General features: G+C 34.0%; 3 protein-coding genes and 1 long non-coding RNA gene across 11 annotated transcripts; 3 read left to right on the plus strand and 1 right to left on the minus strand.

The window, feature by feature from the left end:
- The first annotated feature begins 1,538 nt into the window (after positions 1 to 1,538).
- SIM (cyclin-dependent protein kinase inhibitor) lies at positions 1,539 to 2,329 on the plus strand. Its single transcript, XM_022277861.2, has one exon. The coding sequence runs from the start codon at positions 1,774 to 1,776 to the stop codon at positions 2,155 to 2,157; it is 384 nt and encodes a 127-aa protein (XP_022133553.1). The 5' UTR covers positions 1,539 to 1,773; the 3' UTR covers positions 2,158 to 2,329.
- Positions 2,330 to 9,686: 7,357 nt separating this feature from the next.
- LOC111006318 (uncharacterized) lies at positions 9,687 to 12,233 on the plus strand. The gene is made up of 2 exons (XM_022278181.2): positions 9,687 to 11,949; positions 12,050 to 12,233. Exons 1-2 carry the CDS (start codon positions 9,697 to 9,699, stop codon positions 12,185 to 12,187), a joined length of 2,391 nt encoding a protein of 796 aa, XP_022133873.2. The 5' UTR covers positions 9,687 to 9,696; the 3' UTR covers positions 12,188 to 12,233.
- Positions 12,234 to 12,374: 141 nt separating this feature from the next.
- On the minus strand, positions 12,375 to 18,119 carry LOC111006320 (RAP release 2, galactose-binding-like domain protein, putative (DUF1997)). 7 transcript variants are annotated; one of them, XR_015790305.1, is made up of 9 exons: positions 17,784 to 18,119; positions 17,494 to 17,684; positions 17,342 to 17,387; positions 16,365 to 16,447; positions 16,150 to 16,266; positions 15,265 to 15,325; positions 14,051 to 14,138; positions 13,730 to 13,948; positions 12,375 to 12,868 (listed from the first exon to the last, which is right to left on the minus strand). XR_015790305.1 is itself a non-coding variant. In XM_022278183.2 (6 exons), exons 1-6 carry the CDS (start codon positions 17,989 to 17,991, stop codon positions 15,254 to 15,256), a joined length of 717 nt encoding a protein of 238 aa, XP_022133875.1. In that variant the 5' UTR covers positions 17,992 to 18,118; the 3' UTR covers positions 14,878 to 15,253. The 7 variants fall into 7 exon arrangements, 1 of the variants encoding a protein (XP_022133875.1); XR_015790306.1 differs by having other exon boundaries at positions 12,375 to 12,911; XR_015790308.1 differs by lacking the exon at positions 12,375 to 12,868 and having other exon boundaries at positions 13,578 to 13,891.
- Positions 18,120 to 19,947: 1,828 nt separating this feature from the next.
- On the plus strand, positions 19,948 to 24,816 carry LOC111006112 (uncharacterized). Of its 2 annotated transcripts, XR_002600817.2 has the most exons (5): positions 19,948 to 20,654; positions 21,282 to 21,328; positions 22,996 to 23,071; positions 24,263 to 24,494; positions 24,605 to 24,814. It is a non-coding gene; the product is annotated as an uncharacterized LOC111006112 (long non-coding RNA). The 2 variants fall into 2 exon arrangements; XR_015790160.1 differs by having other exon boundaries at positions 22,996 to 24,494; positions 24,605 to 24,816.
- Positions 24,817 to 25,781: the final 965 nt, after the last annotated feature.

The raw sequence follows: 25,781 nt of genomic DNA on the forward strand, positions 1-25,781 counted from the left end.
CAGATAAGATGTATAACTCCAAAAACATCATACATAAATATCGTGAATAAAGAGTATACCTTTTTAGTTCCCCTAAAAATTTAAGTTTGGTAGAAAAATAAACGTTGGGGTGGCGTTTTGGAATGTAAATGGAAGTAAAAAAGAACCCATGCCTTTATGAAATAAAGTAATTAATGCAATAAAAACAAGAAATTTGGAACTTATTTACTGTGGAATTTATTATTGCAATTTAATAACTACTAAATTTGGATAAGCCTTCCAACAATGTCAAAGAATTAAAAACCTTTGGCTAATTGAGCTATGTTATTCACTTTTATACAATTTTATAATTAAAAAAAATAATGAAATAATAAATATATTTTTTATTGAAAAATATTTCTCTAATAAATCCCTTGATTTTTATTAGTCACTTAGCTCGCTCAAATAATTAATTGTTTTCATTATTTCCTTTTAACTCAATCTCGTGGTTGACTGCACAAAATCTCTCTTACATTTTCTATTTTTTAGTACAATACGTGGGATAGAGTTTTGAACTCATGATCTTTTAGGTGTCTATTATCGCTAAAGCATGTTCGCGCACTTTGGATTTTTCTTTTTCTTTTTGTCATAATTGAAACTTTTAAAATAATAGACTGATATCGGAACAAAACTACCTTAAGTTATCCCTTACGAATGCCATCAATTTCAACTTTACCATTAACTATTTAAAAGTTTCAAATCTATCCCAAATTTTTAACCTCTATTAGTCATGTAAACAAAAGTTGTTCGACATAGTTTTTTTTTCGTTCAACTACAGGATGAGAATCGAATCATAAACTTTTAAGATGGTATTATGATGCATTTGAGCCATGTTTGGACGGATAACAAATAGTTATTTTTAAACAAATAAGAAGGACAAAATATTGAAAACACAAAACTAAAACTAACTACATACAAAATGAACGATAATAATATCCATACAAATTTAAAAATACAAAGACCATAATAAAAATAAATCGAAATCAAAACATAGATGATTGAGCCAGCAGTGGACCAAAAAACTTAAAACTAATAAGTTACGACAAATGTATGCTCCATTTAATAATCGTTTCCTTTTTTAAAATCATGCTTACTCTTTCATACTTCTATAATTAGTATACGTTCACTTTTCTTAAAACCACATTTGAATCCTGAATTAAATTTAAAAAAACAAAAGCAATTTTGTCTTTTGCTTTCAAAAAGTAGACATCAAAATAAAAAAATACACGAGTAGAAGTAATATTTACGACTCACTTTTCAAAAATAGAAAAAAAGAAACAAAATGATGAGCCTTAATTATTTATTCATTTTGTGATTATCAATATTAACCCCTTATACCATATTAAATCACCGGTCAATCAAAAAACTTAAACACATAAATTACGACAAATTTGATTATTTATTTCATATAATTGTGGCTAAACGGGTTTAATCGGATCCCCATGGAGCAGGATTCCGGATCCGGGTCGAGTCAGCTAAGAGAGAGTTAAAGGAAGCCATCACCAACCTGTCAACTCCTCATCTCTTAGTTTCTCTCTAGTTTTTATTTCCTTTTTATTTTTATTTTTGCTCTGTTTCTCTCTCTACTGTGTTCTTCAAAGGCACGTCTTCCAAGTGATTTCCTAAATAAATAGTGCTCCACGAGAGAAACGCTTTATAGTGTTGGTTCATCCACTTTCCCCTTCTTCTGATCCTTTGATTTTGCCTTTTTTTTTTCCTCTCTCTCTCTCAAAGAATCTTTCAATCCTTTCCGCCATGTCCATGGACCTGGAATTCCCCAAAAATCTCCCCAAAATCCGCCTCCCTTTGCAGGTCCGATCCCCCAAACCCTCCAATTCCGACAACATACCCTCCGATCGCGACGGCGGCGGCGGCGGCGGCTGCGGCGGCGGAGAAGTTGACCGCGGCTGCCGGACGCCGACCTCGGCCGAGCACAAGATTCCGAAGATCGTCAGCTGTCCTGGAGCGCCGAAGAAGCCGAAGAGGCCGCCGGTGCCCTGCAAGAGGAAGTTGACCATGGAGCTCAAGTTCTTCGAGATCGTTAACCAAGAAGAGGTCGACAACTTCTTCCGATCCGCTTACGATCTCGAAGCTTCCACGGCGGCGCCGACAAAGAGGAGCTGCTGCCGGTCAGCCTGAACAACACACACCAGACGGATGAGCCGGTTTGAGCCCTAAATTACACCGATTATAGAAGAGAAAATCAATTTTTCTTTAATTCTTTCTTTTTTCCCTCTCCATAGCGATCAGCTCTTGATGTGTATTATTAATTACACGTACATACACATGGAATGCAAATCCCCTTTGCATCGATCAGAGATAATCGTATTCAGATTATCAACCAACAAACACAATTTCCTGCACATATTTCTCCCCAATTCTCACCGCCGATTTCCTCAAATTTGAAATTGACTCTCTTCTCTGATAATTTCCAACACTATAACCTGCAGATCCGTAGTTCTTGATCTGAAATTTCAAATCAAACTCTTACAAAACCTGAGGAAATCGAAATTCAACAAAATCATTTCTAGGGTTCCCCCCCCCTCCCCCAACTATTTCGTACGGCTGTTGTTTGCATACGATCTGTGGTTGCAATTAAACTGTGAAATAATTTTCAAACGAAATTACATGATCATCTGGTGATTTAATTTCTTCATTTTCTCTCTTTCGGTTGTGATTAAGATGGAATTTGATCTGCAGATTTGTGCCATGGAATTTTCTTGCTGAGTGATTAACACGGCTCTGGGAATTTATTAAAGTTATATTTACTAAAATTTGATCAATTTCCAGATAGAGAGAGAGATGAATTGGAATTTTTCGTATTCCAATTTCAAATTTTAGAGAGAGAGGGAGTGCTTGCCAAAAATTTTTATTCCATCCCCAAATTTCAAATTTTGGAGAGAGAGAAAGAATGGTGGGAGTTGAAATTTTAGAGAGAGAAAAAGGAAGAGGGAGAGAGAGGGAGAGGGCAATTTTGAATTTTGTATGAAAATTTTATTGAAAAAAATTAGATCAGCATTTTTTGTCCCATTGTAGGCCACAACTTTCCCCAGGCAAAAAAGGGGTAAATTTAATATGTCTCCGCATCATTCAATTTTGGAGTGCTTTAAAATGTTTTTTTTTATTTGGTTTTGGAGAAAAATATATATATATTTTTTTTCATAACATTTATATAGACAAAAAAAAAAAATTATCTTGAATAGTTAGATAGCACTTTAATTGGGCTATTTGGACAAGTGGGTGTGCCTATCCTTTAGCTGATCAATTAAGTCAAAATTATAAATCATTATTAATTCAACCCCACATATATATTTTCAGCAGCAAAATTATTTTCCATTAAAGACAGAAATTATATATATATATATATATATATAAACCCTATTAGAAATTTTTATTCATTTTATTTTCAATTTTTGGCTTGTTTTGGGTTTTAGGCTATTTATATCTTGAATACACAATTTCATTATTTTTCGTCATCCTGAAAAAAAGAATGAAGAAATGGTCTTCAACGCATTCTTTTTAAATGTATGTAAATAAAAACAATATCATGAAAATAAAATTTGGGTGTGTCTCGAAGTGATAGTAGAGTGATTTTGAAAAAGATATTTAATTATAATTGATTTTTTAAAATCACCATCTAATGATACTTTCAAAATTAATTTAAAGGGCCTTAAAAAAATCAATTTAAATGGATTTTAAACTTAAAATCAAAATTTTAATTTGCAAATATGATCCATGAAAAGGAAATTAATTTTGACAATGACAAAAGTGATTTTGGCATGTCAAACACACCCTTTGTCATAATCACCATCTGAGGTAGAATTTTATATTTTAACTTCATATATATATATATATATAATATATATATGTGAATTTTCAATTTGAGAAACTTTGAAAGAGAATGAGGTATATTGAAAAATGGTCTTCACAATAACACACATTTTTTCTTTATGTATTTAAATAAAAACAATATCATGAAAATAAAATTTTTTGTATCCATCGTCAAGGTAGGATTTTACATTTTAACTTTGTAGATATAGGAGCTTTCCCTTCTAAAAGTTTAGAAAGAGAACAGGGTGAAGTAAATGAAAAACTTAAAAATCTCACCTTAGACAAATAAAGGATAAATGTCGTTCCATTCAATATTTGCTCTATCATTGTTTATTATGAGTTCAAATCTCTCAACTCCACTAGTATTATTTCAAATCCAAGCATAAAAACATATCGGCTTACATAATGGATACCATAATTTCTTTGTTAGACATACGAAAATGATAGTCTTACACCCTTGTTCATCATGAATTCAAAATCTCCCAACTCCACTCGTACGTGTTATTTCAAACCCAAACATAAAGACAAATTTGCTTACACCATCGATGCACAATTTCTTTCTTAGGCAAACGAAAACGATAGTCCTAGAGAGTGAATAATTTTGAAAAGGGGTAGCATAGGTAAATAAATGAGTTTGATATAGGGCATAAATAAGCATGTGTGTACTCTTATAGATTTTAGAATAGGGAAGTTAACATTAAATTGGGATGGTGAAGCATATTGGGATTTGTGAAGAAGGGAAATGGAATCAAATACAAAATTAAAACTTAAAAGAAGGGCATGCAAAAGCTAGTCCATGGCTATGAATATTATTTTTTCTCTTAAAGAAGACACATAATTAGTAGTGGTTGGATCCATCTTTGATCATGTTTCTAGAAGTTAATGTGGTGAAAAGAGGTTGGAAACTTAATTACCAACCATTTAAAAAAATAAATAAATAAAAATTAAACCTCTCTCTCTCTTCTACTCATGGAATATTATGAGAGAGAGAGAGCTTGGTTTTCAAGCTATACTCATGGTGTCTTGATCTTGAAGAAACATTTGAAAAAAAAATAAATTAATTAGCTCTCTCTCAAAGAACATTGAGGAGAAAAAGGAGGTTTGTCAAATCCATTTGAAAAATTTCTTTAATTATTAGAAGGAATAAGGGAAGAAGAAGAAATGTTTTGTTTTTAAGAATTAATTTAAATTTGACCAAATAATGTTGTATAATGTACGTTTAATGATGCTACGTAAAGAACATAAATACGGTATTTTATAGGTATGAATTGAAATCTCCATGCTTTATATTGACGAGCGACGACCTCTTTAGGACTTATAAGCATGTTGGTCATAACTTTTGGACCATTGAAAAGTAGTTTTTCCTATTCCTAATGTTTGTTTAGATGCATGGCCAAAAGTGGCTTTTGAAAATACTATTTTAAAAAGTTATTTCGATCACGTTATTTAATGATCCACCTTACGGAATCTTGTAGAGTAATAACAAAATGGAAGCTATTAATTAATAAAAAGGTAAAAAATAAATAAATATGATATAACTCAGGTAGATAAAGTATCTATTATCGTCTTAATGTTCAATAGTTTGATTCCTAGTCGAGAACTAAAAAAATGAAAAAAAAAAAGAGAAAATTATATTTTAAAATATTCTGTTGAGGAGGGAGAAATTGATGAATGATTATTTGTTGTCTTCTTCGTCCAATTCCTCCCTTCATGTGAATGTCACATTCTTCTCCTCTTTTTCATCCAAAGAATCGTTTCACCCAAAACAAATTAACAAAAAAACAAAAACAAAAACAAAAAAGAAAGAAATAAAGAAGGAAAGAGAGAGAGAGAGAGAGAGTTTATTTTAAAAAAGGGAGAATAAGAGAAGAGAAGAGAGAGAATCATGGAAAACTGGAGAGTGAACAGAGAATCATCTGAACGGGAAGCCCAGCCCATTATGGGATAAGTGGGCTTGTATTTGGGTCCGGACCATATGAGGCCCATTATGGCCCGATTCAAATTTCCATAGGATAAAATTCCGATGGCTCTCCCAAAAACAAAAAAAGAAAGGTATCTTAACCACTTGAGCTATGTTCAGTTTGGCTTTTAAAGGGATATTTTGTCCTATTTCCATTCGTTAAAATGGTCCTGATTTAGATTTTTTTTTTTTGAGAATTTAAATGTGTTGCTTTACTTTTTAAAATCTATACTATATATAAATGGGGTTATGGATGAGAATCTTTGCGTTCCATTTTTGCCATTTCACTTTTTAATAAATACCTATTTTACCCTTGAAACTTATCTAGGATGCAACTATTGGGTCGAGGTATCTGTTGAGAGAAGTGATGTGTTCATTCACATATGGATGTGATTGAGATTGATAATTGTTTATATATAATATAATAGATCGATGTATTCTTTTAGATAGATAAGTTAATCCAACAGGTGTGATTGATGAAATGATATATCCATTCCTAAATAGGTGTGATTACAAACATCTATATAACATGAAAGAAAACACCATGCATAAAATTGTGTATTTTCTCTCTCAAAATGTTTATAAAGGCTTTTCTCTTGCAATGAAAATAAAAAATTTTTGTTATTTGCAAAAGAAACACTAAAGATCCAAGAATCCATAAATTTATTTGATTTGATGATGAGGTAGAGTATAAAATTACATTTTTATATTAATATATTAATGATTTATTTTAGTTTATTAATTTTGTATTCTTCGTAATATAGACTCTTGATTGTTGCTGTATATGTTAACTACTTTTAAATTCCTTATTTCATGTTTATTTTTGTGTTTATGTCTTTATTAACTAACTTGAGTATTTAACCATGAATATTTATTACTTGATTTGTTAAATTAATTATTTACATATTAGATTATTGTATTAGTTTTCATATTATAAGGATTTTTGTTTTCCTATCTTGCCATTTAAATTTTCAAAAATTTATTGACAAGAGCAAATTATTCAGGTAAATATGTTCGTTGAGAGAAGTTAATCCATTGGATGTGCTTACATAAATTAAAGAAGAGTGTTATCATCCGCATATGGAGTGATTCATACTACAATATGAAACATCACAATCAAATGGTATAGATGTATCTATGGAGGAGAATGTATGTTTCTTATTTTGCCTTTTAAGTTTTCGTAAATTTATATTTTAGTTTTTTAAACATCATTTTTAATATATTTTAAAAACAAACATTTAATTCCATGTGCATTGCACGTGAGACAGTATCTGACGATTTTAATGTAGCTCTTGGAGGTGCCTAGGCGCCCAACTTGTTGAAATTATTTGCTTTTTTGTGTTCCCTCTCTCAATTTATCTTCTACAAAAGAAAGAATACTAAAACACAATTAAACCACCCAAAGATAATATCATGATTTTTAGGTTGAAATGTTTCTTTTGTTCTTATTATTTTAAAATTTTGAGTTCAATAACATGTTGGAGTGCGGATTCGAATATAAAACATCCAATTTTCAATCGACGATATTAATATATACTTTAATCCATCGAGATATATTCAGATTAATTGAGATTTTAACATCTAGCCTTTATTTATTATGTAATATTTGAAAAGAAAAATTAAAAGAAATTATTAATTACCGTGCACTTTATATAATAGTAATGATTACATTTTCATTTTAGGTAATAATGGTTCATTTTCACTTTATATAACAGAGACTCTCTAAAACTCATTTCATAAGTTTTTTTTTCTTTCTCATTTTATATATTTGATATGAATCAATAAAGGACTCGAGAGTCAAAGAGTGCAACGAGTTCACCCATTGTTTGTAAAAGCAGATTTTGAATTTTAAGATATATGAAAATTTAGCTTATGAAGTCATGAGCTTCTCCTTTGCATTTATTGTATTTTAAAATTGCATGTGAGAATTATTTAAGTAGTCTTCTTGATCAAGCTAACTTGTGGAGCGGAGTGATTCAGATCTTGAGTTTAAAAACAAGTTTTCTATACTCTTTAACTTGATCGAACATGAAGATAAATCTGTTATAACTTCTTCCTTAAATTGAATCAAATCGTATTTGGGGGTTTTGGGGGGGGGGGGGGGGGGGGGGGGGGGGGGCTGTGAAGGTATATATGGGCTTGTCAATCACTATTACTTGAAAATTGAGTAATTGTGATCATTGTGTCAAAACATATATAAATCCGTCTCTGTTAGAGGAACAAATCCATTTTCTGCTGATCATATCCATCTTTAATGCATAAATCTTGGTCCCTACTTTGGCTTTCAGGTTAAAGTTGATCCAAGTTAGATACTACGTTTCATCTCGACTACTAAAAGAGTTCTCTGCAGCTTTGTCAAGGGATGAAACTCGCAGAGGACGCGAGTTTGATTGTGGAGGAGATGAATGTTGATTATGATGACATGGAGGGAAAAAAGTTAGATGTATTTGATAATCCATTTATCAGAAATGTAGGGTCTTCATCGGTTGGGAGGCAGCCGTCCGAACAAGGGACCTTTATATTCCCACAATTGTATGATACTGTCCGCTTTTGGCATAACCCTCACAGCTTTACTTTTGGTTTCACCCAAAAGGTCTTATACTAATGGAGGTTGTCCCTACATATATACTCATGATCTTCTTCTCCCCTAACCAATGTGAAACTTTGTTTGTACTCCTTGCAAACCTAACATCATCTTCTCACCTCTTCGACGTTCCTTATCGGTCGGGTGGGTTTAACTCAAAGGTATTTCCATATTTTATTTCTTCACTCATCACAAGCAAACTAACAACTATACTCCAAATCTTCATAAAGAAAATGTACTACATTCAAAATCTAGCTTTTTGCGACTTCCTGAATTTCCCTGTTAAGTTAGAATCTATTGGCTTAACTGGGGAAGGAACATCCTAAACACCATGAAAGTTGATACGATATGAAGCACGCGAAATCAGAAAGGATTCCTTTCGGTTTCACATGGAAATCATAGAATTCACAACAGAAAGATTAACAAAGTAAAGTTATGCCTTTTCCCATGCTCCTAATAATTACAGTTATAATTTTATGCACAGTAAAGTAAACACAATAATAATGGGGTCAGATTTACTTTACCTTTTCCAGTGGATCACAATCTGTCTTTACTATTGAACTGCAGAAAAATGTTTTTTAGTGAAACATATTAGTTGAAGAGAAGATCAGTTTAGGAAGTGGCTTTGGTTCCATCAAGGGTTCTTTTGGAAGAGAAGATCTTTCCAAGAGGCAAATTGAGTGGGGTCTCAAAAGATTCTGCAGAAAGACAAGAAGATTTCAGTGGCACTCAAGACAGCAATTCTGGATACCATTCATTTAATGGATCTACAAGATCAAACCATTCATCATCTGCCTCACAAGTTGCCACCTCTGACAGCCAAGTCGAAAATCAAGGAGAAGAGTCGGATCAAGTTTCGGTTGTTGGAGTATCTGCTCTACATAATTCTGGTTAATCTAAAGATTTTGTAGTCGCCGCTGAAGTTACGATCGAGTTGCTTCGGGCAGAAGTGGATATGTGGAAACAAAATTCTCTCCGACTTACGGCGGAGTTGGATAAACTTCGGAATGAACTTCTAGTGGAGACAAAGCACCGGGCAAGCCTTCAAGTGGAGCTTTTGGAGATACACACACAGTTCACTGGATTGCAGCAGGAACTTGATAAACTGAGGATTCTAATGGAGGGGACAAGGGAAAAACAAGAGGCCAAAGAGAACATTCTTTTTCAAATGAAGGATGAAGATGGCATAACGAAGGAATGGGAAAGAGAAATGAAGTTTCAAAAGGAATTAAATGGTAATTTGGCTTTGCAGCTAAAGAGAAGTCAGGAGGCCAACCTTGAACTTGTTTCTGTCCTACACGAAATGGAGAATACAATGGAAAAGCAGCAGATGGAGATAAATAACCTTTCAGAAGACAAGGTGGATATTGAAGATATGGATACCTATAGCATCAGCAGTGAAGATAACAAGAGAAGAAGCTCGGAGGATCAAGATTTTCGTAAGGATGTAAGAATGCGCGGTTCGTGCATTGAAGAAAATGTTGTTCAATTACGTGAAGAGCTTGAAGCAAATGGAACTAAAGCCTTGAAGCTCCAGTTGCATCCATTGCCAGAATTTCGAAAAGAGCAAGAACAGAATATTCCAGTTTCTAGGAAGGAGAAGAAAATTCATGGATCCAAGATAGGAGGAATGCCGAATCCCAGAGTGGGAACTCCTCCAGAAGCTCAGACTAAGCTGGAGAATGGTGATTTATATGAAGATACCTTATCTACAGGTACTGCAGAAGCCGAAAGGCTGGGTACAGAGTTCAGTTTGGCGCTGAATGCTGCTATTGACAGTCTAAGGCATGAGAATATGCTGAAGGACATGGAGATTGAAGGCTTGAAACATTGTAAAAAGGAGTTGGAAACTCAGATTATAAGTATTGAGGAAGAGAAAAGTCAGATGGAGGCGAATGTGACTGGTTTGCTCGGAACTAGCAGTATGGATCCTCGGGTTTTAGCCAATAATATTATTTCCAAGACATCATTGAAGTCAAAAAATGAAAATGATGAACTAGAAGCGCATTTGTTGGAACTAGAAAATGAAAATATTTGCTTATCAGAAAGAATATGTGGCTTGGAGGCTGTTCTGAGGCACCTAACCGATGAAAATGAGTCGACTCGTTTGCTGTTACAAGATTCACAATCTACTGTTGGGAAACTCCAGAATAAAGTAAGTGAATTGGAAAATGAAATAATGGCACAAAAACTTGATTTGACAGAGAAGTTAGAGGATAGACAGAAACAATGTATTGAAGCTCTCGAAGAGGGTCAGAATTTGAAAATAGAAAACAAGAAATTGCAGGCTATGATTGAAAGTATAATGGAGGAAAATTCTTTACTGCAGATATCAAATAGTGAGCTGAGGAAGCGAAAGATGGATTTACAGGAGCATTGTGCAATCTTAGAAGTTGAAGTGAAGGATACACTCGAGCTTTTTTCAGGTATCTTAAAGGAAGTAGAAAGTCTAGAAGCGAGTTTTTGTAGGATGCTGAAAGAAATTAGTTTGAAAGAGAAATCCATGACTGGAGAACTTGATGCTCTGGTTCGAGAAATTCAAAAGCATAATGCAAACCTCGCTAGGGATGATAGCCTGTTGAATCAGATGTACCTGGAGAAAACAGCTGAAGTAGACAATCTCGAAAGAAAAGTTGTACACCTCATGAAACAAATGTCTGCAACTTTTGATGAAAAAGAGAGAGAGGCTTCACAGGCTATACTTGAACTATGTTGTTTAAGAGAAGATAAGGTGATGTTAGAAGCTGCTCTACAAGAGGCTCAAGGAAAACTTAGGCTATGTGAGAGCAAGATTGATCTCATCCACAGGGAATCAGAAAGAAAAGTTATGGGAGTTATAGGTGAACTAGCAGTTTCCAAGCAAAACCAGGACATTCTTATGGATTGTCACAGAAAGGTGCTAAGTTCCCAAGAAAATGTCAAAAACAGTGAATTGAAATTGAAGAACATGCTTCGGCGGCATGAATTAAAGTTGAAAGCATCTGAAAGTGACAGGCAAAATCTAGCTGAGGAAGTTTCTGCTCTTAAGATAAAATTGCGAAAGATGGAAGAGCTCCAAGACGAAGTTTTAGTGCTCAAGAAATCACTTGTCGAAGCAGAACATCAAAATAAGTGTCTCAAAGCTTCCTTTGAGATGTTGTCTGAAGATTATGAGAAGCTGAAGGCCAAAAGCGTGACATATTTGGAGGAAATATCTAATATACAGATGGTAGCATCTGAATTAGGGGACTACAAGCGGTGTAAAGCCGCCCTTGAGGAAAAGGTTTGGCGGCTTGAGTGGGAGTTAACTGCAAAAGAAGCATCTTGTACCTTGCTATCTAAGATGAAAAACGAACTTGCACGGTTAACAAGAACAAATAGCCAGTTAAAGGGCAAAATAAAGTACCTGGAGGAGGAGAAAGAAGAGTGTTTCAAGAGAGTTCAAGTGCTTGAAGAGAAGCTAAAACAGCACAAAGAAGAAAAGCATAATGAAGAGGCAATCAATGGGAAACTTCCTCATGATCCAGAGCTCTATGACACTTGTGGTTCAACCTTTGATAATACACAGAGCTTAAAGGTATCTATCAGCACCTTCCATTCATATTAGTGTGCCTTAAAAAAAAACAAAGTAGTTGAACAAATCTGATCTTTGATACCTGTCTCTTATATTGTTTCAGGATGATGCTAAAACAACTCTCTGTTTCAATGAAAGTTCCCAAGTCAAAATACTTGATCCCTTATTGAAGATTCAGTTTATTGGGAATAAATTGGCTGAAGCATCAAGTCGCTCTCACAAAAACTTGATCAAGGGGTAGATTATAGAAGGTGTGTCTTCTTGTTCTGGCTTCTATCTCTCTCACACACCTAATTTACCCGCTTGAGACAATAATTTTATTTTATTTTATTTCTTTAAAAGAAACTATCAATGAATTAGAGACAAAAAAGAAGCAGACAACCCACGAGCCGGGGTTAGAGAGAACCCCTGCCCAAAAGACTACAAAATCAACACAATATCTTCCAATCCTTAATAATTATAAGGAGACTCAAAAGAATTTTTAGTGGTTTAAGCACCACCAAGAGGTCGTATGTTGTACACTATTACACAAAAAAATCCACCAAATCATCTCGTCTTAAAAAATAAAAAGCAACAGACCGAGGGAGAAAACCCCCAAAGGGGAAATCTCCTCTGTGGTTTATCAGCAGTATTAGAACTTCTACAAAGAAGGGACCAAATGAGCCAAGCATCAGGAATGTGAATCAACTAAAAGTTTGAGCTATATATCCCCATTTTTCCTTTGGAGAACTACTCTTTACATTTTCCCTAAAAGAGCTAGGAATAAAACAATACACAAAAAGGATAAAAACAGAGGGAGTACTTACTGACATAGAAATGGAGGAGACGAGCCTGATACTAACAAATAAACATGAAGAAAGGAGACAAGGAATGTCCTTAAAGGAATTGTCTTCCTCGCAAGACCTAGTTCTCAATACAATATCTGGCCAAATTTACACGTTACAGGTTGTGTTATATAGCATTAGCTGTAAAACGATACAAGTAAAATAACAGTTGTTAAAGTAATATCCTTATCGCTTAAAACTCATTTATGCATCATGTTCAAACACATAATGTGATAAAATAGAAGATTTTTAAATTCAATTTTGGTATCTAAACATTCGTGTTAGTTCCATTTGGAGCTTTTAACTTAAAAAAATGTTTATACTAGTCCCTCAAACTTAAAAAAATAACTAGTTTGATCCTTGTTATTATTTTGTCACCTAACATCCATTCGTCATCTTAGCGTGCTCGTGTTGAGATATCCATAAATAAATTAAATTTACCCAACCTATTAGCTTAAACTTTTGAGCTAAACTTTTGGGTTGAGTGGTGATTTAATTATCCTTAATATGTATCAAAGCCGGAGGTCCTATGTTCAAACCCCTTCATTGTTATTTTCTCCCAATTTATTATGATTTCCACTTGTTAGGTTTTGTTGCAATTTTCCAAATCCACTAGTGAGGGGGGAGTGTTGAGCTATCCATAAATAAATTAAATTTACGGTTCTAACACATGCTCAGTCAGTATGTGCTATGTTAACCGACATACTCGAATCCATGTTACCAATTTGCTTTTAAGACAAGGAGGGCTAAGATGATTGATTGTTTAAATGTTTAGAAATTGAAATAGACCTTAGGAAAGTTTAAGGATTAAAACGATTAAAATCAAATAATTTAAAAAGTTCAAAGATGGGAATAAGTTTTTTTCAGTATTGCCAACGTCTATTCTTTCGTTTGTTTTTCATTTTTGTTTCAAGGGATGGAAGTGAAAATTTAAACCTAAATAGAAGTAGAACTATCACCTTCTTCCTCCGGCTCCCCTCATCCCATCGGCTGCAGCAAATACAAAATCTACATTGGCTTTCTTCTTCCCCGCAATTACACGACAGTTTGATGAATGATGAACTATAGAGTGCAATATCAGTAGAGCCCCCCAACGAGAAACTCATGGCGATGCGCCGGAACTACCTTACACCAGAAATCGACCATTGAATTAGAGGCCTCGCCGAACTGCCGATAATCTGAGCAAGAAATTTGATATTTCTCGTAGAAGAAAGGGGCGATAAAATTAGGCTTCATACAAGCTAACGAAACGGCTGATAACTGATAAGGCCATGAATTACCTTTGTTTTTGCAGTTCAGCAATTACAGATGCGATCCAATCCAATCATCGACCTTCATGGTAAGCTACCTTCAGATTCACTCATCTTCCTACGTCATCGATTGATCATAATGCAATCAATCACTCAGATCATTACAAGTTTGGAAGGAGGGATTGGCAGAAAACAAACGAGAATGTAGTTATAAATGTATCCTTTTGTAATTCTTTTGCTGAAGAAAATATATATACCGTGTGTTTAATAGATCCGTGATATATTAAAAAAAAAAAAAAAAACTTTAAATCTGTTAGAATTTTTTTTTAAATTCTGACACAAAATTGAAATTTTCAGCTTTTTAAAGTTGAAGGATTTGTTATACATAAACATGAAAGTTTCGAGAATTAAATTAGTAATTTAACTATATACAATTATAATGGTAGAGATTGGAATTTGATCCTGTGGAGAAGACTATGAAGGTCTTTTTTTTCTTTTTTTCCTTTTTTTTTTACTGATATTCACATAGGCCAATTTACGCGCACCTCAATAATAAAATAGACAATCTATCTAATTTATTTTTCCATTTTATTGAACCCTACAATTTAGCTAGAGTCTAGTTGGTATGTTTAATAAACATAAAGGCAACACACATAAATAAAGTCAATCTAAACCTAATTTAATTAGTTAAGATATATTTTGATCATAAGCCAGAAGTTCAATTTGAATCTCAACCCCACGTGTTGTTGAACTAAAAAAATCTTATAACATTTAAATGAGAAAGTAGAAATTAACAGATAGTTGGAATACATTACAAATCCCAATCAATTTCAATTTATTGAAAATAAAATTAATCATACACCAAATATAATATACCACCATCTTTTATAAACAATAATATCATTCAAGCAATAAATCCAAATTATTCTTAAGTAGTAGTTCAAGACTTCAAATAACATACATTAACTATACTTGCGGTAAAATACCTCAAGGAAATTTACATGTACTCACTCAACCTGCTAAAAACAAAAATTTTATTAATTGACTACTATTGAAGAATCTGTCTTGGCTGGGAAAACAAGAGCATAAATAGCCTAAAAGAGTGGTCCTAGAATCCTAGTACACAGATTCTTGCAGCCTCTCGAGTCCTACGCGAGCGTCGAAGGAAACAGAAGACTTCGAAAATCGAAAATCGAAAATCGAACATCAGGGTGAAGTTCTTAGATTCACGTTTCAGATCTTACCTGTTCCAAGAGGTTGCCTTGATGTATCACCAGAGGCCCATGCTTGATAATCCTTCACGAGCTGCATAGCATGATCATGTCAGTCAAGGATTTATCATATAGAAGAGAAGAGATCAATAAAATGGATAAGAGAAAGCTGAAGTGTCTCTATGCGGGTGAGATCGATCGTGTGTTTATTTCGTATGGTTCTTTTTCCTGGACCCGAGGAGAGGGAATTGAAAGCCTTACATGCAACATACCAATTATAAAGGTGCTAAAAAGATCCCTTAGAAATGTGATGAAATGAAGTAATTAGCACGAATTCTCATGATGTAATGTTTTAGCACATTGAAAGGGCCAAGGTGTACAATCAATGGCCAGAGATATCAGAAGTGATCGTCCCGTGAAATCCCAACATGGTTTACATGCAATCACAGTAAGATGGCGCAAAGGCCTCTGTTTTGGAGGAATCTTTTCATTTGATGTACGAGTGAACTAAAGCAAATAATAACCTAATAGCTCAATTGGTTAGAACATATATAATCGACCAAAAGGTCAAAGGGTCAAATCTCCTCCCTCACTTTTCGTTGAACTGAAAAAAACTAAAATGGATAATGCCCTAAAAACATTAAATTTTGGGTTTGGACTTCAGTTAGAATGTAGTTTTCTCTTCACATTGCATATGCTAGTGATGTAAAAGATGAGTTTAAAAACCATATATTGTAGATTTTTCCTTTTAGTTTTCCAACTTCATGAAGATTACAAACAAAGCAATTTACAAAGAGGACTTGAAGATGTAGATAGGTCTGAAACTTTGAGAAGAGAGCAGGTTATAGGATCAAGCAAACGCGAAATACAGCAATTAGAAGCAAAAGTTTCATTATTGCACACAAAATGTTTACTAACCTGGGTTGTGAAGCGAGGAAGCATGATCTTCAATATTTGTTCGAGGACTTGGGTCCCAGCTGATTCGATTGCTTGTACGGGAATTGCACGGAAGGCGAAAGGAATCTCGATGTTAACCTGGATTTTCCATAATAAGGCAATTATTATTAGTGTTTCTTTTCAGAACAGCAAGCATATTTTCTAGTGATGATGCTGTTGTATAACATTGCTGCTACCTCAATGACAGTATCTGACGTGAGTTTCTGCAAGGGTGAGTTGCCTCGATTGACATCATAAGAAATCTGGTTCACCATATAAGCTGCATTCCGACACCAAATCAATGTCAAAGCAGTCCTGAAAAAAGCATGAACCAAAATCTCAACATGATGAATGGCTGCTCTTCCAGAAAAACAACTTAGAAAGAATGGAGAGCAGCAATACTAGAAGAATGCAATCTATTGCCCAAAAACAAAAGCGCCATTGAGTAGTTCCTGCTTTCCTATGCTTCGTGCTAATTTCTGGAATAGGCTGAGAAAAAAGTCACGCTCCATTTATGACATATTCAGGAGTGATAGCCAAAATCACTTTTACCATTTCTTAAGTAACTGATGTGTCATTGCAAAACATTGTTATTTCAAATGTTAGTAATTTTGACAATAATAAAGGTGATTTTTGGTCTTGCTAAAACCACCTCCAAGTATGCCCCTAATATTTTAGGATGATATACAGATAATTTTAGAAAATGGAAAGTGATTTTGGCTACTACCAAACAAGGCATTAGTCATTCAGGCAAGGCAAGTTGCAATATTAGACTAGTTCAGAAATCCCCGCAAAAAGAGGGAAAAGTTCTTTATGCAGAAGTAGGGTGGATCGAGCCATGCCGCCAAAAGATGGATATTCAAACCAAGAAATGACAACAAAATCTTCATACAAGTTACAACATATCTGATGAAATTACTAACGAATTCTCTATTAATATTTAATCACTGATTATTATATGTTATGACATTGGGAAAGCGAGGCCAGAGCAATGAACCATAAGCTTTGGAATTGTCACTTCAAATTTCACGTCATCCACATTTCACAACAAAGAGAAACCGTAGCAATTGAAAAGGCAGAAAGCAAAAGGAAAAAAATCCCAAAAATCCTTTCAGTTGAAATGTTCAATGTTTCTACTCACTAGTCACTAGTTATGCATAATTGAGATTCTCACCGTCAAATTTGTCATTCTGTGCAGCCACAATCGGTGAGCCCTCAAGCTGTCGGCATTTAAACGAATCAAAAAGAAGAACAGATTAAGACAAATATGAAGTGAAATGTTCACAAAACAAGAGAGATGAAAAAGAAACGCAAATTCATCCAAACCTTGCATGACAGCAGCTTGATGCAACACCCATTGGGCTGCTCTTCAACTCGAACAATCAAAACAGGGCAAACCTCAAACGCAAAGAACTTAAATCTATAAACGTAGCACCTAAAGGTGCAATCGTCAACCCGCTCGATCCTCTCTGCATCCAACACCGAGTACTGACTAGCCGGCAAGCTCATATACTCATCTGCACCACCAAACACGAAATCCCTCGATTTCCATAACTAAAACCCAAAATAAACCTAAAAGCAAACAGTCTTCAAATCCAAAACGCTTCTAAAATTACTTAGAGGCCGCGCCAGCTGCCGAACGGTGGCGGATTCGCTTCTCCGGGCAATGAAGCGCGCTTTTGGATTCGAATTGGCGGAGGTGCGAAGCAACGGCCTGGAAGAATCGTCCGCAGAAGAAGCGAGAACATATGGTCTGTGCGCAAACTTTCTAGGGTTTTTGTAGGGGAGTGGAATGGAACCTGGCGAGCAGGAACTCAACGCCATTAAAGTGTTCGACGTTTTTCCTGAGAGTAATTTCTAATGGATAGCAACCAGAGACCTGCGGGAGAGACGGATAAGACAATGGCCACTGCCCACTGCCACTGGCGCAGCGATTTTCGAAGTGTTGCATTGGGAAGTGAAAAAAAACAAAAAACAATTTTTAACCCTTTATCAATAATTTTTTAATAATTTTTATCTATCTAGAATTAGGACGGGCAGAAAAAATATCTTTATGTATTTCAAAATACCTCACCTCCTTTTTAAATTTTAAATATAGTACAAATTTTCACGATAGTAGTATATCCACACTCATATTTTTTAGAATAATTGGATTTAATAGAAAACTAAGAGCTATGAGTAGGCTTGTTGTTACAAAAGATCCCTCCTAACTTCCATTACAATCCAGTTTGAGAAATCAGACACCCATGACCCCAAAGCTTCATAATGAAAAGCAGCATAAGCAATCTTATGGGTAGGTTTGTTGAACTCTCTTCCAACATGAAGAAAGGAGATTTGGTCTTTAAATTGCCAATATCTCTCACCCAAATGCTCGATTCGAGATGAATGTTATTGTTAGAGTTGATGGATTCGACGACCGTGAGACAATCGGACTCCACCAAGATATCCTTGAAGCCTCGACGACTCGCAAGCCACATGCACTCTCGGATGACCGACAATTATGTACATACACTCGTATTATTAATATATTAGATGTATATCACGTACATATTACAAATATATCATACATTCATATCAATGTATCATATCTATATCACATACATATACCAATAGTCATATATATTACAAATATATATCAACTAGGATAAAATTGTTATTTTATAATTAGACTTCCGTTTTTAGTGCTATATTAAAAAAAACTAAATGTAAATATTTTTTACAAATTTACAACTGTCCAAAAACAATATACAAAATTCTAGAAGTGATTTGATGAAATCAAGTTGGGACATAAAATTAAATTTAATTAATACAGTTAATACATATAATTGACTATTAAATAATTATGTAACACTTACATAATGATTAGACACGTGATTATAAGGTAAAATTGCAATATTTTTATTTGAAAACATTGCAATGCTTATGAAAGTTAAGTGCAATAACGTGGGGGTAAAAACTATCCAACAAACTTGTAAAGTTTTAAGCTAAATTTAATATTTGTGTTTTCTTTTCTTTTTCAGCAGTACTGTGAATTTTCAGAATATCTATTTTAACCAATAAATAAATTTCTTGTTTCATAATCAATTTTTTGTTTAGTACAACATATATGAGTGAGATATCGAACTCACAACTATATAGGTCAATTATCACTGAATTGCTCGCTTTGGCAGTCCCTCGACTTAAGAATTATTAATAAAACAGTATGTATACATACTACAATAGTGATTGCATACTACAATAGTGTAAATCAGCCCTCTTATACAAATTAATACCAAAATATATAACGTGATATCAATATATTTCGACGTGTTTCATCTATAAATTTATGAATTTTGTCACTAATTAAGAGATTTAAACTGATGTCAAATAAAAAAAATAGAGATTTAAACAAATCACAATGGTGGATTAAAATATTTAAATTAAAATCAAACACTAATTATAAAGACTGAACTATATTACAATGTGACGTGATTATAATTTAACATATAAATATGCATCATGCATGCAAACGTGACACAACGATACGTTACATATATATATATTTTCTATTCTACAATTCTATTTTATATGCGGCCACACCACTCGCAACTTCCGACGGAAGCCGACGACGGCGCCGCCGTGCTTATTCGTAATTTTTCTTCAACCAGACGCCGAATGCAACGGACTACTATAACTGGTAATCTATGGACCCATCCCTGTGTACGAATTTTCATTTTCTATTGCCAGTTTTCATGGCGAAATCTCGTTCCATCCTCCGCTTCCGGATCCGTAGCCCGAACCATAGCCAGAGCCACTCCCGGAGCCGGAGGAACCTCCGCCACCGCCTCCTCCACCGCCTCCACCACCGCCGCCTCCTCTGCCGCTCCCGCTTCCATATCCGCCTCCACTGCCGTATCCCGAGCCATAGCCTGATCCGTTTCCGGAGCCTCCTCCGCCTCCTCCTCCCCTGCCGCCACCTCCTCCACCGCCGCCGCCTCTTCCACCGCCAGAACCAAACCCTGAGCCGCTTCCAGATCCGAATCCGGATCCGGACCCTATTCCACCCCCACCTCCACCACCACTTCCTCCTCCTCCTCCGCCGCCGCCTCCTCTCCCGTACGCCCCGTCGCCTTCTCCCTCACCGTATCCTTCCCCTCCGCCGATCCAAAACCGGAGCCATACCCCGAACCCGGAAATAGTCCTCCTCCACCTCCTCCTCCGCCGCTTCCACCACCGCCTCCACCTCCTCCTCCTCGACCGAACGCTTCCCTCGGCGATCGGGCGGCGAAGGCGAGGTCCACGAGGAACAAAGCCAACAATGTAGCCCCAATCGCCCTGCTGCACGCCATTTTCGGACCTTCAAATTTCAAACCCGAGGTTTTCTAATTGAGATTACAATACTGTGAATTGATATATTCACTTTCAATTTCAGGAACTCAAATGATGATTCGATTCGTCGATGAGGAGATTGGGAACGGGGGATTCCCTTTATATAGGGATTCGAAAAGGTAAGCTTCCGAAAACTTTATCGAAATTCTAATGATAGTTCACACCGTGATTATGATTGAAAAACGTGTCTGTTAGAAGATAATTAGTGGTCACTGGTTACTGGTTTTTGGTGGTGGGGATGCCGGTGGACGGTGGTGCTGTTGCTAGTGACAGTTCTAGTGGCCAACAATGTCCATAGCAAATTATTAATTGACAAAAATGAAAGTAAGAACTGATTTATCTATGCATATAACAAACAATAGAACGTGCTAAGTTTAAAAAGCTCGAGTTCATTAACAGGTCTGAATCTGGATAACTTTCGTCTGAATTGTGTAGAAAAATTAGTTTCAAAAGCCTAGATTCATGTAGATCATATCTGGTTTGTAAATTTGTGATTTATAAAATTTAATCTATCGTTTGAAGGTTGAGTTTCTACATTTATGATAAGATTACGCTGTGTGTAAGCTAAACATGTTTAGAAGTAGTTCTAATTTGTCCTAAGGAAGACATTTGATTTCATGCAATGGCATTGCATAAAGGATGGTGGTAGGTAGATACTCCCAGTCCCACCACTATTGACTTATGAATATTAAAATGAAAAAAGAAGTGAATTATACAATCATAATACTCCCACTTTTGACTTGCAGTGAACCTTAAAAAGAGGCCTTGGGAAGGGGACCAATAAGAAGATGAGGTATCATACTTTTTCTTTACGTTTCATATTTGGATTCTGAACCTCCCTCCCAGTGTATGAATTGTAATGAATGTGCATTATCTAAGTTTCAATTTCATCTTTTTTATTATTAGATGGTAATATTGTTGTTCTGTTTGGCACATAAAAAAAATGCACCACATATAGAAAATATTTGTTAACATTTTATAATGATAAGAACATCGAAAGAAATTTAATCTTGAAAAAATTAAAATTACAAGATCCAAATTAACTTGGAACATCAACTATTAGAAGTTAAATGAAAAAGAAGACACTAAAACCGAGTGATAAACCACACTTTCTTCCAAAAACTGTTTAACTGATCCTCTAAAACTTTTCCCATTCTCTTCACTGTCTTACGCACACACACTTCTACCTAATGTATGTTTTTGGACATCAGGCCAAATTTGGTGCATCTTTTGATGAATGCAATGCCATCTTGCCTTGATAACTTAAAATGGTTTGATGATATATTTTAAAAGGAAACTTCTGATATTGCCTCCAGTTGTAAGGCCTAGCATGGCTTCTGGCCTCTGCTTCGTGCTTCCTAGGCCACAAAATCCCATTGACTCACCTACCCCGTCAAAATCCCACTCAAATTTTGTCTTTCTTCAAATGCAAGCTTGGTGTGACAAATGGCATCATACTCTTTTCCCTCCAGCTTTCTGTAGTGCTCGCCTTCCAGGCTATGCTACCCTGCTTCCATGCTCTCTGCCTTTAATCATAGCAAGGTGCCAATCATGATTCTTACTTACCATGCCCACTCACTCTCTAATTCTTTGACTTCTGGTGTGAAAAATTTGAGGGTAAGATAGCTTTTTCGTTTCTTATTACAACAATTTGGGGATATACTGGATCCTAACCTCTAATTTCAAAGAAAGAAGTTCGTATCAATTACCGGTTAGCTATACTTAGGTTGACGTCTTTTTCATTTTTAATTTTATGTTTCTAAAAATTATATTTGTTTACTTTATCATTTTCACGTTACGTTTTTATATTTTTAAAAAATATATTTATATTTTTAGCTAAATTTCAAAAACAAAACAAAAACTTCTCATTTGTAGTTTTTAAAACTTGGCTTTGATTTTGAAAATATTTTTTAATGAGTAGGTAGCAAAAAACAAAAAAATACACGAGTGAAACTAGTGTTTATCATTCTAAACTTAATATTTTAAAACGAAATAGTTATCAAACTTGACCTATATTTTAGTTTAACTTTATTTATTAGATTTTTTAACCATTTATATCTGGGATTGATTATTGTTAGAACAGGAAAAAAAATACTTTGAGTTGATTAAAATTATTTTTCAAATTAATTACAACATTTATGATATATTTGAGATGAATTTTGTGAGGGTTAAAAAATACTTTCCACTCGAAATCATTATATTTAAGAGTCTCAGTCAATTAAGGTACATGTATCCAATCATGAAGTTGAGAGTTCTAAGGTACATGTATCCAATCTTGAGGTTGAGAGTTCGAATCCTCATCCCACACCTGTTGTACTAATAAAAAGAGAGTAATATTTCGGAAGAAGTTAAAAATATTTTCAAGTCCCAATTTGTTACTATAAAAGGTACTTATTTATTTTAATGGTCATTAACGAGGATGTTTAATTTGTTTTCCCTCAAAAAATGATGCACTGGCAGATTAAGATGCAGCGAGCACTAAGATGATTCTCGAAGTTGATGTGGAGGAAAGACAGCGCATGGACACGTCAAAAAGGTACGACTAAGTGGGGAATTGCAACCCAAAATCATTTTCTTTCTTGCTCATTGCGCACTTGTCTAAAAGACATTACCGATTAAGTGATATGCTGCAGCAATTTTTGTTTGTTCTGGTGAAAAAAATGAAAAAAATCACAAGCAGAAACATGGAAGCAAATGATCTATTATCATGAATGCTGCTATCTTCTTACCAATCTTTCCACTTTGAGGCTAAATTTTAAACCATTCCTTAAAATGTCAAATTGTCACAAGGGTTGTGCAAACAGGGTTACTTGTTTCTACTCTGCTTTAGCAAAAACTACTTATTATTTGGAATTGAATGGTTATGAAGCTAATGTTAGTGGAATCACCTATTGGAAGAAATTGCATCTGGGTTTATAACCGTGTACATGTTGGCAATCTCTTTAGTTTCTGAATTTGTTCACCAATTTAAGAACTATTATATGAGTCTGTCATGATCAAATCAAAATTGTCATCTAAACAATATGGATTGACTGAATATATGAAAAGAAAATTCATATTTCATAACTCAAAAGAGCTCATTTATATAATACACATTTTAGATGCTTTCAATTTTGTCAGATTTTGGGAAAACATTTTTGCATATGAGTGAATTCCAATGCTCTCTCTTTAGAAAGTTTGAAATTTTTGTATATGAGAAGTGTTGACTTGTTGAAGACTGGATGGCTCCTAACTCATTAGGTTCTAAGGTCAGGAACGAATAGGTCATGCATTCTTTCAATGGTATGTATGTTGATATGAAATTTGTAGCAGAGATGTTACTCTTGACAATTTTTATGCTTTAATTTGTTCTACTTTTTAACATATGATTTTTCTATGCTTTAGAAAACTGATGTGTTATAAATACGAAATTCTCTACAATTAATTTTGTAAGATTGGAGAGCTTTTGTTTTGATTTGTTTTTTTAGGGTCATCACGTCTCGTGTTTTTAGGCACTTTATTTATTTATTTCTAATGAATTGTTTATCTAAAAAAATAAATTTTTTCTATGTTTTGATTTTCTCGTATAGTTGTTTTCGGGATGGGCCTTCTCATCCCTTATCCTCGGGCTGTTATTTTGTATTTTTTTTTATCAATAAATTTATTTCTTAAAAAGAATATATGATTTTTAATTAGGTATACCTTTTTCTCTCTTTCTATTACAACTACTATTGGTTTTTCTTGCAAGCACAACACGGAGATATTACGATACCAATTGCAGAACATTCAGGAAGTTGATTACAGTTGAGTTAAAAATAAGGAACTTGATCACATACTGGAAGTGATGACCCCTATAAACCTAAGCTCTTTCAGATGCTATACTCGACCGATGGTGGTTCCATATAAATCATAAATTGATGACATTCACCACACTCCACGGATCTTTACCCCCATCCAACTAGCTTTGGCTCCTTGGATCGGTAAGTGAGTCCAATCAAGACTCGATCATGAGTTCTTTTCCATATCATAGAAATCTCTCAAGCTCTTGTATTGATTAACTGATTTGTTTTTGGATTTTTGACTTCACCAGGTTTCTTATATCTTTATCTCCATTGCATACGGCCTTTTTTTTCCTTCACATCTGGATGGTGAGTTTCAAATTCACGATTTTTTTATTAGAGATATATGACTTAATCGATTGAGTTAAGTTTAGGTGGGTATGTATGTAATATTCTTGTTAACGTGATTGTATTACTGATTGATCTTTTAAGGTATGTTATAGTGTTTTTGTTTTTTATTTATGATTTCTTGCCTCTGTTTTTTAGAAATCTAAGCATTTGGTAATTATATTCATATTTATCGTTTATCAAAATTTTAAAACTTAAAATTGTTAGAAATTTTGGAAATAATACAATCATTCCTGGTCTCTTGTTCTTTTAAAAATTTTACAAACCAATGCTCAATAAATATTAAAAAAAAAAGTAAGATAATTTTTTAAAAAATATTTTTTAGAAAAAATAAATAAGAAAGGATAACATTATGAGACTAATTTTCTTTTTCAATTTAAACCCCATTAACATGTCATTTTGTATACCCTAAAGCAAAAAAAAAAAAATATACATATATATATATATTAGAAGTTTTATAATAATTATTGACTATTTTTAGAAATTGATGATTGAATTTTCTTCTGTAGGGGTAGAAATGGGATAGATATCTCTCACTTCTCTCCTCTCGGTTGTCAATTGTCATCCCTAAAGATAACGCCATCAATCCAATCTCATACAATTTTATTACTATATTATTAATTTAGCTAAAAATGCTTTAAATTTTATTATTATGATCTAATATTTTACATTTTGTTTTAATCTTTTGAATTTTACGTAATAATCTATTTAATCATTATTATTATATTGCATGGTGTTAAGCCATACAAAAAAAAGGGAAAAAAAGTTTTACATGGTGTGGTGGTTGGTATTGTAGATTTTGTATTCTAAGTCTTGTTTATGAAATCTAGTAATGTCTTAAATTTTAGAAATTATGTAAAAATGATCTGAACAAGTAATTCTAAAAGTCTATAGTTTGAAATAAAACATGAATTAACATTTTATGAATAAGGATAATCAAACTATTATGGAATTTAAAATTTAAATTCTATTGAAAACTCTTGAAAAAATGCATAACTAAAAATTAAGAATTCATAAAAGAAAAATGGCAAATATAATATTATATAAGAATTAATATAACAAAATAACAGCAAAAATAAT

Source organism: Momordica charantia (assembly GCF_013281855.1).
Source record: "Momordica charantia cultivar OHB3-1 chromosome 4 unlocalized genomic scaffold, Mcharantia_2.0 BLBB01000004.1, whole genome shotgun sequence".
Taxonomy (NCBI): domain Eukaryota; kingdom Viridiplantae; phylum Streptophyta; class Magnoliopsida; order Cucurbitales; family Cucurbitaceae; genus Momordica; species Momordica charantia.